Source organism: Erythrolamprus reginae, chromosome Z (genome assembly GCF_031021105.1).
Source record: "Erythrolamprus reginae isolate rEryReg1 chromosome Z, rEryReg1.hap1, whole genome shotgun sequence".
Classification (NCBI taxonomy): Eukaryota; Metazoa; Chordata; class Lepidosauria; order Squamata; family Dipsadidae; genus Erythrolamprus; species Erythrolamprus reginae.
Genome location: NC_091963.1, coordinates 136,276,799 through 136,289,936, shown reverse-complemented (window position 1 = coordinate 136,289,936; position 13,138 = coordinate 136,276,799). Strand labels below are relative to the sequence as shown.

The window sequence follows — 13,138 nt, the reverse complement described above, 5'->3', positions numbered from 1 at the left end:
GATATATTATCCAGTGTATCCCTCTACCTCCCTCCCCCTTTGTATCTATCAGGTTGGTAAGGATTTCGTGACAGCTCAAGATGAGTTGCGGAGAATTGCTTCATCCAATGAAAATGTTTTCCGTGTGGAAAGTTTTGATGCCCTTAAACAGCTTCAGAAACAGCTGAAGGATAAGATCTTTAATATTGAAGGTTTGAACTCATCCTTTTCCAATCAGTCTCCTTCTGGTGCTCTTCGGAGGGTGATTTCTTTATTTTTTAAAAAAATTCTTAAAGTTTCTTTCGCAGCTAAACTATAACAGCTTACCTGTTCTTCTCTACGATTTATTTCAAAGCTGAAATAAATAAAAATAATTCATCTCAAGTCCAGGAGATAAAAATCATTGGATGGAGAGCCAACCCACATTTGGTTTTTCAGGGAAGCAATAATTCAGCCCATCTCTAGAGAGCCGAACAAGATAATAAAAAGATAAATGAAACTTTTAAACATTTGGTAAACAGTAATCTCATGAGGGAACAAGAGCATTTGCTTCATTCATGACAGATTAGGTTACTCCAGGTATTACTCAACTTCTGACCAGCCACTTAGTGACTGGTCGAAATTACAACCTACCTCTAAGGCAGTGTTTCTCAATTATTTTCTGTTACGCCCCCCCACCTGGAAAAAATAAACATTCCGTGTGCGCGCCCCATCTCCACTGAGACGATTGTTTGCAAAATTTAGCACATTTTCACTGAAAAAACTCAAGTGATTGTGGTGTAATGTGTTTAAGTGACACCTTAAATTTATTTGACTTCATGCTGTCTGCTACCAACATTTTTAGACACAGTAAACATACTGGTCTTTCCTCATCTCCCACCGTAGTCACATTGAAGCCCAGCACTACATACGCTTCATCATATTTCCTTGTCTTAGCTTTCGGGAGACTTACGTTTGTCACATTATCTCCGTCTCTCTCCTCCTTTCTTTTCATCTCCATTAAATATTTTTCCATGGTGTCTCTTAAATGTTTGTTATGTGCATTTCGTATCTTTTACTCTGTGTTGTGTGCTATTGTTCGGTGCAAAAAAATCCCTACTCCCTACAGCAAAAAAAGCACATTCCCCAGGGTCACGCTTCCCCACCCCCGGCATTGCTCCGTGCCCACCCCATTATTTGAGAAACACTGTTCTAAGGGTACTTATAACCCAGATTCAAAGTTCTAACAGTGACCTCTCCTTGTGGTCACATGACTGCAAAACCATACCATACTGAACCCCAGACTTGTTTAATGACCGCAACATTTGCATAACAGCCACGGTGTCTGTACTTGCTTACTAGCTGACGCTAAAAATGTCCTAAAATTGGGTTGGTTATGTGACTGATCCATTTTACAACTCAGAACTCCTTATTAGTTATGACTATAATGGGGAGGCTATAATAATAATTCAAGCACTCCACAATCTTGACATCATAAAATGAATCTTAAAGTGGCAAAGTTCATAGAAGCCATTGGAAACTGCATAAATTTATCACATACCAGATTCAAATATTTTGATGTTGTGGCCAATTGTTGCTCTTATTAATTATTTTTCTTCTTTGCAAAAGGAGTCTCTAAACCGTCTCCTGATGCCTCAGACAGCATTTTTTTCGAGAAAGAATTTTCCCAAGGTGGATTCAGCTCCCTTCTTACACCAGTGAGTAGACATCACAATACTAATTTATATCCTTTTGTCATATTTTTAAAAAGACTAAAAAAGCAAAGACTTGGGGTTTTGAGGCATGGGATGGATGTTTTAAGCACCCATTCTGACCTGGAGTACTTCTCTAAATCCAAAGGAAAAGGGGAGGAGAAAATTTTCATCTCTCTTTTCATAGCTGAAAGTCACAAGTGGCCCACAATTTGTTTACCTCTATTTTAAGGAAAATAATCATACTTTAAAATAAAAATCCTGCAGAAGGCTGCTCTGAATGCATAGGCAACAGTGAAAAATCAGTTATTAAAATATTTACGTACCCTGTTTACCCGAAAATAAGATCCAATAATAATATAAGCCCTAAGGCTAATAATGTACATTAAGCCCTACCTCAAAAATAAGACAGAGTTAAGATTACCAGCCAGATGGATGTACTTAGTGTCATATTTCCCCCCAAATAAGGCCTAACCGGAAAATAAGCCCTAATGCATCTTTTGGAGCAAAAATTAATATAGGACTTGGTCTTACTTTTCGGGAAATATAGGTACAGTGGTACCTCATCTTACGAACACCTCTTCTAACGAACTTTTCAAGATACGAACCCAGTGTTTAAGATTTTTTTGCCTCTTCTTCCGAACTATTTTCCCCTTACGAACTCAAGCCGCTGCTGCTGGGATGAAGGGGTTTCTTTCCCCCCACTTTTTTGAAGAAAGAAAAGGGAGGGGCGGCTTGGAGGGGGAAAGACTTTGCATTAACAAAAGTAGGAGAACAGTGTGCTTGCAGAGGCACTGAAAGAGTGTTTTTTGAAGAAAGAAAAGGGAGGGGCGCCCCCTTGCCTTTCTTCCTTCCCACTCACCCTTTAGCATAGCCTTGCTTCTTCCACCCACCCCCTTTAGCTGCTCCTCCCTGCCCTCTGTTTGCCTCCCTTCTAAACTTTGGGATTTTCCTGAAGGATTTGCACGCATTACTTGCTTTTACATTGATTCCTATGGGAAACATTGTTTCATCTTACGAACTTTTCACCTTACGAACCTCCTCCTGGAACCAATTAAGTTCGTATCATGAGGTACCACTGTATATTCCTTGTGGGTGAGGGAATGGTGATTCATTTATTTATTTTTCACATTTTTGAACTTTGAATGCTATACAGTTAAAAAAACCCAAATGTCTGGTTCTTTCACATTTCTCCTAATTTTTTCTGGTACGTTTCATCAACATTCCGCAGCCTGCATTGGTTGCTGATTAGTTTCCGGACACAATTCAAAGTGTTGGTGGTGACCTACATGACATCGGACCAAAATACTTATGGGACCGCCTTCTGCCGCATAAATCCCAGCGGCTGATCAGGTCCCACAGAGTTGGCCTTCTCCAGGTCCCGTCAACCAAACAATGTCGTCTGCCGGGGCCTAGGGGAAGAGCCTTCTCTGTGGTGGCGCCAGCCCTCTGGAATCAGCTCCCCCCAGAGATTCAAACTGCTCCCACCCTCCTCACCTTTCACAAGAGCCTGAGGACCTATCTATGTCACCAGGCATGGGGCAACTAATGTATCCCCCTTTCTGACCATTAAAGTTATGAGTGGGTATGATTGTGTAGTATCGATTGTTTTTAAGATAATCGGTTTTAGCTACAGTTTTAATTATTTGATTTGTTTCTGTGTTGTTTTATTGTTGTTGTGAGCTGCCCCGAGTCTTCGGAGAGGGTCAGCATACAAATCTAATAAATAATAATAATTATGATTATGATTATTATGATTATTATTGTTATGTTTATGACGATGATGATGATGATTATTATTATTATTATTTATTGAATTTGTATGCCGCCCCTCTCTGTGGACTCGGGGCGGCTAACAACAGTAATAAAAACAATATGTAGCAATCCAATAATAAAACAACTAAGAACCCTTATTATAAAAACCAGACATACATACTGACATACCATGCATAAACTGTAGAGGCCCAGGGGGAAAGAATATCTCAGTTCCCACACGCCTGATGGCAGAAGTGGGTTTTAAGGAGCTTACGAAAGGCAAGGAGGGTGGGGGCAATTCTGATCTCTGGAGGGAGTTGGTTCCAGAGGGCCAGGGCTGCCACAGAGAAGGCTCTTCCCCTGGGTCCCGCCAAACGACATTGTTTAGTTGATGGGACCCTGAGAAGGCCCATTCTGTGGGACCTAATCGGTCACTGGGATTCGTGCAGCAGAAGGCGGTCCCAGAGATATTCTGGTCCGGTGCCATGAAGGGCTTTATAGGTCATAACCAACACTTTGAATTGTGACCGGAAACTGATCGGCAACCAATGCAGACTGCGGAGTGTTGGTGTGACATGGGCGTTTTTGGGAAAGCCCATGATTGCTCTCGCGGCTGCATTCTGCACGATCTGGAGTTTCCGAACACTTTTCAAAGGTAGCCCCATGTAGAGAGTGTTACAGTAGTCGAGCCTCGAGGTGATGAGGGCATGAGTGACTGTGAGCAGTGACTCCTGGTCCAGATGATGATGATTGGTAGGCATCAATTTACAGCAGTTCACTTAGTGACTGTTTACAATTATAGTGGTACTGGAGAAAAGTGATTTATGACCCTTTTCTACACTTTTGACACCCCCACGATCACGTGATCAAAATTCAGACATTGGCAGCCTGGTTGCAGTGTCCCTGTGTTGTAGGATCATGTTTTACGACTTTTTGACAAACTGAGTCCATGGGGTAGCCAGATTCACTTAACAGCCGTGTTACTAATTTAACAACTGCAGTGATTCGTTTAACAACTGGGGCAAGAAAGGACGTAAAATGGGGGCAAAATTCACTTCAGAAATGTCTCACTTAGCAACAAAAACTTTGGCCTCAGTTGTGTTCGTAAGTTGAGGACCACCTCTGCTTGGTGACAAAGCTACATGTGTGTATAAATTGTCCCTTTTTCATCTCTTCCTTGTTTCCTTTTCTCTTCAGGAACATGCAGTGACTGGGGCTGTCGGTGCTTATAGCTGGACTGGAGGCTTGGAACAATCTTCCCTCGGAGAACCTCCCCAGACCCAATTCCTGAACATCAGTATCAATGAGTCCTATATAGGTGAGTGATGGAGGCCGGGTTTTTTTCTCCACCCTCTGCCCCAGAGTGATAAATTGGTCAAATTCAAGAACCATGGGTTGTTTTTCTCTCTCTTTGCTGGACAGGTTACTCTGTGGCTTTAGCTCACTTTCAGGAAAAGACCTTCTACGTCACTGGAGCTCCTCGGTTCCAGCACATTGGCCAAGTCCTGGTCTTTGAAAGCAAGAGTGGACGCTTAACAGGGAGTATTCAAGGCCAACAGGTGAGGGAGGATAGGAAACGGAATGCAGATCAACCTAACTTGTTGTGCTGGAAGGATCGTAAAACTGCACAGAATGGAGTGCAAAAAACCTGCTCAACGGGCAAACCGGAAGTTCGGAAAAATGGACTTCCGGTTTGCCCATTGTGCTGTTTTTTGCATTTGGGGGATTCAGGAAGTTTCGCTGAAGGCTCTGGAATGCAAAAAACAGCACAAGAGGCAAACCGGAAGTCTTTTTTTCTGAACTTCCGGTTTGTCCATTTGGCCGTTTTTTCACTGTCTTCAGGCTTCAGTGAGGCCTGTGCGCATGATTGCAGACATGGGGGGGGGGATTATATGCATGTACAGGGGCAGCCCGGGGGGTTGTGCACAGTAATGGGCAGCCAAAAATTTTATTGCCACAGTGTGGGTGTGGCTTATTTTGTGGGTGTGGCTTAATGGTCATGTGACTGGGTGGTAGTGGCTTGCTGGCCCTATAACCAGGTGGGAATGACTTGAACTCTTTTGGCACCCAAGGAAAAAAAGGTTTGCCATCACTGCCCTATACTATTTCAGACAAATGGCTTTCCAACATCTTAAAAACTTCCACTGTTGAAGCACTCACAACTTCTGGAGGAAAGCTGTTCCACTGATTAATTGTTCTAGCTTCCAGGAATTTTCTCCTTAGTTCTATGTTGCTCCTCTCCTTGTTTAGTTTCCACCCATTGCTTCTTGTTCTACCCTCAGATGCTTTGTAGAATAGGTTGTCTTCTTCTTTTTTGTGGCAACCCTTGAGATACTGGTACACTGCTGTCATGTCTCCCTTGGTCCTTCATGATGATTCACAAGAATTTAGTCTACTAACAGTCAAACTTAAATTGGTGTTAGCACAGTATTGTGTTGTTCTATGTCTGATCTCTTTACACACACACACACAAAGACAAGAGTGGAAGGATTGCCTAAACAAGCTGGGCAGCTTTTCTTTGTGGGTTAGCTCTTCCCTAAAAATTGCTGACCACAAAGTCTGACCTATTTTCTTGCACACTTTTTCTATTAAGCCTTTTGAAAAGGAGATTAATAACTAATAAGAATGAATAGAGAGAAAAGAAATAAAAGTGGGAGTGGGGAGGCCAAAGAGCACAAGAAGAAAGAAAAAGACACAGAAAGAAGTCGCTTTCTGTTTCTTTACAGCAGTGTTTCCCAATCTTGACTACTTGAAGATATCTGGACTTCAACTCCCAGAATTCCCCAGACAGCATTCGCTGGCTGCGGAATTCTGGGAGTTGAAGTCCAAATATCTTCAAGCTGCCAAGGTTGGGAAACACTGCTTTACAGCAAATATAACTACAGTTACAAAACTAACTCTTGCAAAAAATAAAAGGTTTCTTCTCCCCCCAGTTATCTCTTTCTTCTGATCATTGGGTTTTGTTTTCTTTTCTGCAAAAAAATAATAATCATAAGATGTTTCCAATCAGAAATAAATAGACCACATGATGAGAAAGCAATAAATAATACTATGTCTCAACAGGGTTGCCATGCTAAAACGGCTGGATATCTACGAAATAGATGTCTGCCTACAGACGGTGTGTTGTGCGATCTCAAATAATGTGTTTTCTTCCTTTTTTAGGTGGGTTCTTACTTTGGTGCTGAACTCGCCTCCGTGGATTTAAACAAAGATGGAAATACTGACCTCCTTCTAATTGGGGCTCCTCATTATTACAATGGAAGCCAAGGCGGGATTGTCCATATCTCCTCCATCAACAACATGGTGAGTAAAACCATTGGAGGCCGGAAGAGAAATCTAGGATTGAGAGCAAACTTTCTTACATTTGGTGAATTGTTTTTGGCTCCATTTGTTCATTTCTTGGAGGAAATGCTTAATAATCTCAGTAGGCTTTTCCATGTATAGTGATACCTCGTCTTACAAACGCCTCATCATACAAACTTTTCGAGATACAAACCCGGAGTTTAAGATTTGTTTGCTTCTTCTTACAAACTATTTTCACCTTACAAACCCACCGCCGCCGCTGGGATGCCCCGCCTCCGGACTTCCGTTGCCAGCGAAGCACCCATTTTTGTGCTGCTGGGATTCCCCTGAGGCTCCCCTCCATGGGAAACCCCACCTCAGGACTTCCGTGTTTTTGTGATGCTGCATGGGAATCCCAGCAGGGGAATCCCAGCAGTGCAAAAACGGGTGCTTCACTGACAACAGAAGTCCGGAGGTGGGGTTTCCCAGTGAGGGGAGCCTCACTGAAATCACAGCATCGCAATAACACAGAGGTCTGGAGGGGGGTTTCCCATGGAGGGGAGCCTCAGGGAAATCTCAGCAGCGCAAAAATGGGCGCTTCGGCTGGCAAAAGGGGTGAATTTTGGGCTTGCACGCATTAATTGCTTTTCCATTGATTCCTATGGGAAACATTGTTTCGTCTTACAAACTTTTCACCTTAAGAACCTCGTGCCAGAACCAATTAAGTTTGTAAGACAAGGTATCACTGTATTTCTGCCAAAGGAGGCAGGTCATAACATAATCTTCAATCCTTCTTCACAGCTGTCTGACTATAGATTTTCATGTTTTAGTTTCAAATGCCAAAATCTTTTAAATATATACTTATACACATATATTATATACAGGTAATCTGTCAGTGTTCCAAGTAATGCAGCCGCTAAAATCAGAACTTCAATACAGATAGATTCCTCAAAGAACATGTTGGCTGGTATAAGATTTTTTATTTTTTCTCCACCATGAAATAAAACAACATATAGTTATAAACACAACAACAATGCTTAAAATCAATCATATACAAACTTTTCTTTTCTCATTACTCGCTCCATGGAGGGTCTTATCTCTCCCCGTATAAAATTTACTGTTAAGTTTATACACTATTAGCAATTCTTAAAATTCTAACTTAAAAATATTCCCTCACTGTCTTACTACAAAAGGTTATAACAATGTAAAGAATAATAAAATCTTTTTTATCTAAATTTAATCTTATATCATATAGCTAATTAAAATTTTTCTCTCTATATATGTATCTTTAGTAAAAGAAGCTATTCATAATATGTCAAGGGAAGGCTTGTGATACTGTTCATAGCCAAAAATAGTGTATTTACTTCCACATCTCTATTTCGCGGAAATTTGACTTTCGCGGGCGGTCTCGGGACGCATCCTCCGAAAAAATTGAGGGAACACTGTAATTTAAATAGAATAAAATAACGGAGTTGGAAGGAATCTTGGAGATCTTCTACTCTAATCTCCCTGCTTATAAATATATTCTTTCTTTTACTGTAATATGCAAGAAAGAAATGAATCCATCCAATCCTTTTTTGTGTGACTGATAGCCAGTGATAGCCTTGTTATCTTCTTCAATATGTTCAAAGGTAGCTCTGAAACAGAATAAGAGAATAACAAAAATTGAAAGGATCCTTGAAGGTCTTCTTCTCCAACATCCTGCTCAGGCAGGAAAACTCTATACCAGTTCAGGCAAATGGTTGTCCAGGCTCTTCTTAAAATCTTCCAGTGTTGGAGCACTTACAACTTCTAGCGGAAAGTAAAATTACACTAACTAATGTAACTCGTATGCTTCATTCCAGGGTGAACTTGTTCACCGTCAAACATTGCGTGGAATCCCAGGTAATGGACTAGGCCGTTTTGGGGCAGCTCTCTCCACGATAGGCGATATCAGTGGCGATGGCCTTACAGATGTGGCCGTTGGAGCCCCCATGGAGGACGAAAATCGGGGGGCCATTTACATCTTCCTGGGTGAAACAGACCAACTGAAGGAAGTACACAGCCAGGTAAGTCCAAGTGTCAAAAATAAGGAAGGTAAGAATAGCCAACTGAAGCTTCTCTACGTAGGTTGATGTGTTCCAGTCTTGACGATCTCTTTCTTACTTCCTTCTTCCCCGCAGCGGATTTCAGCCACCTCTGTTTCGCCTGTGCTCCAGTTTTTTGGACAATCCATCCAGGGAAGGTTGGATCTGAGCAGGGACGGGCTGACTGACTTAGCCGTTGGAGCTCTTGGAAGGGCAGTAGTGCTTCGGTAGGGAAGGGGGCAAGGGTGGGTTTCAAATTTTTTTTACTGACAGTTCTGTGAGCATGGTTATTTTGTGGGTGGGGCCAGGTGGGTGTGGCTCCAGGTGGGTGTGGCTTAGTAGTCAGGTGGCCCGGGTGGAGGAAGCCAACTTGTAAAATGTGGGGAAACTCACTTAACAATGCTCTTGCTTAGCAACTAAAATTTTGGTCTCAATTGTGGTCATTAATCTTCCTTCCTTCCTTCCTTTCTTCCTTCCTCCCTCCCCCCTACCTCCCTTCCTTCTTTCCTTCTCTCCCCTTCCTTTCCTTCTTTCTTCTTTTCCTTTTCCCTCCTTTCCTTTCTTTTCCTTCTTTCCTTTCTGTCTTTCTTTCTTGTCTTTCTCTCCCTTCATCGTTTTTTCTTTCCTTTTCTTTCTTTCTTTAGAAACATAGAAACATAGAAGAATTGATGGCAGAAAAAGACCTCATGGTCCATTTAGTCTGCCCTTATACTATTTCCTTCCTTCCTCCCTCCCTCCCTCCCTCCCTCCCTCCCTCCCTCTTTCTTTCTTTCTTTCTTTCTTTCTCTTTCTTTCTCTCTCTCTCTCCTCTGTGGTGGGAAAAGGAAGAAAGTACTCTAGGACTGGGAGGGAGGGCGGGCGGGCAGCCTTGTGCTGTTTTTTGCACTCTGGGGCTTCCGGAGGCTTCCAGAAGCGTGCTGGAGGTGACACAGGTCAAAGTCGCACATGTACTTTGATATGGCCCCACGTGCCATCTGTGGCACGCGTGCCATAGGTTTGCGATCACGGGCAGAGGAGGAGCTAACGGCAGATCACTTCCTGCTACCAAGAAAACTACAGCATGAATGACTCCACCAAATTCAACCAGAAGCTAAACGTGACTCAAAAGAGGCTTCACTTTTGTTAATAGTAAAAGAGGAATTGTGTTGCATATTGCATAGAGCAGTGTTTCCCAACCTTGGCCATTTGAATATATCTGGACTTCAACTCCCAGAATTCCCCAGCCAGCATTTGCTGGCTGGGGAATTCTGGGAGTTGAAGTCCAAATATCTTCAAGTGGCCAAGGTTGGGAAACACTGGCATAGAGATACACGGGGATTGTGAAATGGTAACTTCTCCCATGCCAGCACTACGCCTTATCAGAGATCTCCATATTTTGGAAAGCAGATGTTTAGGAAAAACCACAACATCTTTATTCTGTTTTCCAGATCCCGGCCTGTTTTCACTGTCCTCACTTCATTGAGATTCTCCTCCGATTCAATACCTTTGGATGATCCAGAGTGTGGAAACAGGAAGATTTCAAAAATTGATTCTCGCGGGCAAGTCACTCTTTGCTTCAACTTAACTCTTCTCAGCACAAAATGGAGCTCTGGTAACATCTCAGCATGACTGTTATTTTTGCTTCATAATCTTAATTTTTAAAAGATTTTAGGATTCTCTCCTCTTTCCCTCACGTCTTAAGTGTTGATAATTTATTTTGCAGTCAATCTTTTCACCTGCCAATTTACATTTCTCATCAACTGATTTATTTGTATCCTACCTTTTTTATTTGTATAAGTAACTCGAAGTGACAAACACACTTATGGTGTTTCCTGAAAAATAAAACCCAGCTGGAAAATAAACCCTAGCATGATTTTTCAGGATGCTCGTAATATAAGCTCTACCCCCAAAATAAGCCCCAATTAAGGTCATCAGTCTGATATAATAATAATAATAATAATAATAATAATAATAATTATTATTATTATTATTATTATTATTATTATTATTATTATTATTAATTAGATTTGTATGCTGCCCCTCTCCGAAGACTTGGGGCAGCTCACAACAACGATAAAAACAATATTATAATGTATTTTAGTACAACATTTTCCCCCAAATAACCTCTAATGCATCCTTTGGAGCAAAAATTAATATAAGACCTGGTCTTGTTTTCAGGGAAACACAGTTAATACTCCTTTTTAAGCCATAGCTATCAGGTCCTACTACTAATTTCTTCACAACAACCCTGTGAGGTGGGTTGGGCTGAGAGAAAGTGATTGGCCCAAGGCCATTTGGCTGACTTTGTGTCTGACAAAGGACTAGAACTCAGAATTTCCATAATAAAATATAAGATATTGGCATTAATATTTAAAGTCCTTCATGGTTAGGGCCTGGCTATATAAGGGACTTCCTGTCTTTATTTTGTACTCATCTAGCCCTTAAGATTAACAGGAGAGGCCTATTTGAAAATTGCCCCCTGGTCCAAAACTCATCTTCCCAGTATATGGGAGCAGGCCTGGAGTTGTGTTTCATAGCTGTCCTTGCTATGAAATATCCTTTCACAAGGGTGTGTTTAATCCTTGTTCATTTTAATTCTAGAAAATCTGTAAAGATACAATCTGCGGAGAGAGGCGACATACAAATCTAAATAATAAATAAATAAATAAAATAAAGTGAACCTAAGAACAAGGGGGCACAATCTGAGGTTAGTTGGGGGAAAGATCAGAAGGGACGTGAGAAAATATTATTTTACTGAAAGAGTAGTAGTTCTAGCTTCTGAGCTGGGTATCAAACAAACAATGAGCACCAGGACAAAATGTTTACATCAAAATGCATTAAGTGTCAGGATTAAGCATATCCTGAGGTAATATCTCAATGCAGAAGGAAGCCTGAGTAGAGAATGCTGAGCCATTCTGAGGCAATTAAGCATGCAGTAACCTGATTAGGTGATAAGTATTTAAATACACAAGAACTTTCTGTTCTCTGCTCGCTGCTCTCTGACATCTGATCCTGCTCTGTGTGAAGTGTGCTCTAAAGTTGCTGTATTGATTTGTTGGTTCCTGTAAGTTATTGTAACTGAGATAGGTGTAGTGAGACACTAGTGATACTAGTGTGATATATGTATAGTAAAGTAGAATACAGTTAGTAATGTAAATAAGAAGTAAATATATTTTTCCAAGACTTCCTACTGCTGCTAGGTTTTATTGAAGACTTCAACTCCATATCTATTGGTCTGTGGATGGCTGGTTGGGCTGGTTTGCTGCTTGGGCTGCTAGCTTCCTAAAATGCAGCTCTGATATTAAGTTCCAAATTCAATGAGTTTCAAAGCAGTTGAGTACCAGAGTACCAGTATATAAGGCTATGACCCTACATGCATGCCATTGCCAGACGCTGTTCTGGTTTCCGGTATGCAAATGCATGCTGGTCAACTGGTCTTTGCAGGAGCTGGAGCGCCAGAAAAGGGCCAAAAAACAGGCGGTTTTCTTAGCCATTCTGGGTCGCCCGGGCTGTTTTTAGGCCATTATTAGGCCATTTAAGGGAATTGATCCTGGATGAGGAAATATGGGAGCTGAAGGTGCCAAGTTTGAAAAACACTGCTGTAAAACAATGTGTCAGTCATTATGTGAAGTTAGAGGTTTTGCCTGACACAGGTAGCAGCAATAGAGAAATGGGAGGTGTGTGTGTGTGTGTGTGTGAGAGAGAGATTGATTTATACCACCACACATTGAGTCCAAGGTTAACTGAACAAAAGAAGGAACCAGAAATCCCTGCACCGGATTGGTCCACATGATTGCACTTGTGAGTGTGGGGATGTGAAATGAACTTTAACCTGGATGGATAATACAGTGTTCCCTCGCTTTTTGCGGGGGATGCGTTCCGAGACCGCCCGGGAAAGTCGAATTTCCGCGAAGTAGAGATGCGGAAGTAAATACACTATTTTTGGCTATGAACAGTATCCCAAGCCTTCCCTTAACACTTTAACCCCCTAAATTGCAATTTCCCATTCCCTTAGCAACCATTCAGATTATTACTCACCATGTTTATTTATTAAAGTTTATTAAAAAAATATTTATTATAGGCAGACGAAAGTTTGGCGATGACATATGACGTCATCGGGTGGGAAAAACTGTTACAGGGAAAAACCCCGCAAAGTATTTTTTAATTAATATTTTTGAAAAACCGTGGTATAGACTTTCCACGAAGTTCGAACTCGCGAAAATCGAGGGAACACTGTAATAATAAATTATTATTATTATTAATAATAAATTGAACCGTGTGTGAATGCACAGGAGTGGAAATTGATTTATTTCTCAGATGCTGTTTGGTTCGCTGACACAATGATAAATAGCAATATATTCTCATGTTATTTAAATTTTTTCTCTG

General features: G+C 41.4%; 1 protein-coding gene across 1 annotated transcript in view; it reads left to right on the top strand.

Annotated features, from left to right (window-relative positions):
- The window catches only part of LOC139154815 (integrin alpha-X-like), a 63,285-nt gene that overhangs the window by 25,472 nt on the left and 24,675 nt on the right, over nucleotides 1–13,138 (top strand). Inside the window, exons 9-16 of the mRNA XM_070729815.1 lie at nucleotides 53–191; nucleotides 1,588–1,676; nucleotides 4,623–4,743; nucleotides 4,848–4,984; nucleotides 6,588–6,728; nucleotides 8,552–8,755; nucleotides 8,870–9,000; nucleotides 10,201–10,364. Of these exons, the coding sequence (XP_070585916.1) occupies nucleotides 53–191; nucleotides 1,588–1,676; nucleotides 4,623–4,743; nucleotides 4,848–4,984; nucleotides 6,588–6,728; nucleotides 8,552–8,755; nucleotides 8,870–9,000; nucleotides 10,201–10,364 (1,126 nt within the window). The remainder of the gene's footprint in view (nucleotides 1–52; nucleotides 192–1,587; nucleotides 1,677–4,622; nucleotides 4,744–4,847; nucleotides 4,985–6,587; nucleotides 6,729–8,551; nucleotides 8,756–8,869; nucleotides 9,001–10,200; nucleotides 10,365–13,138) is intronic.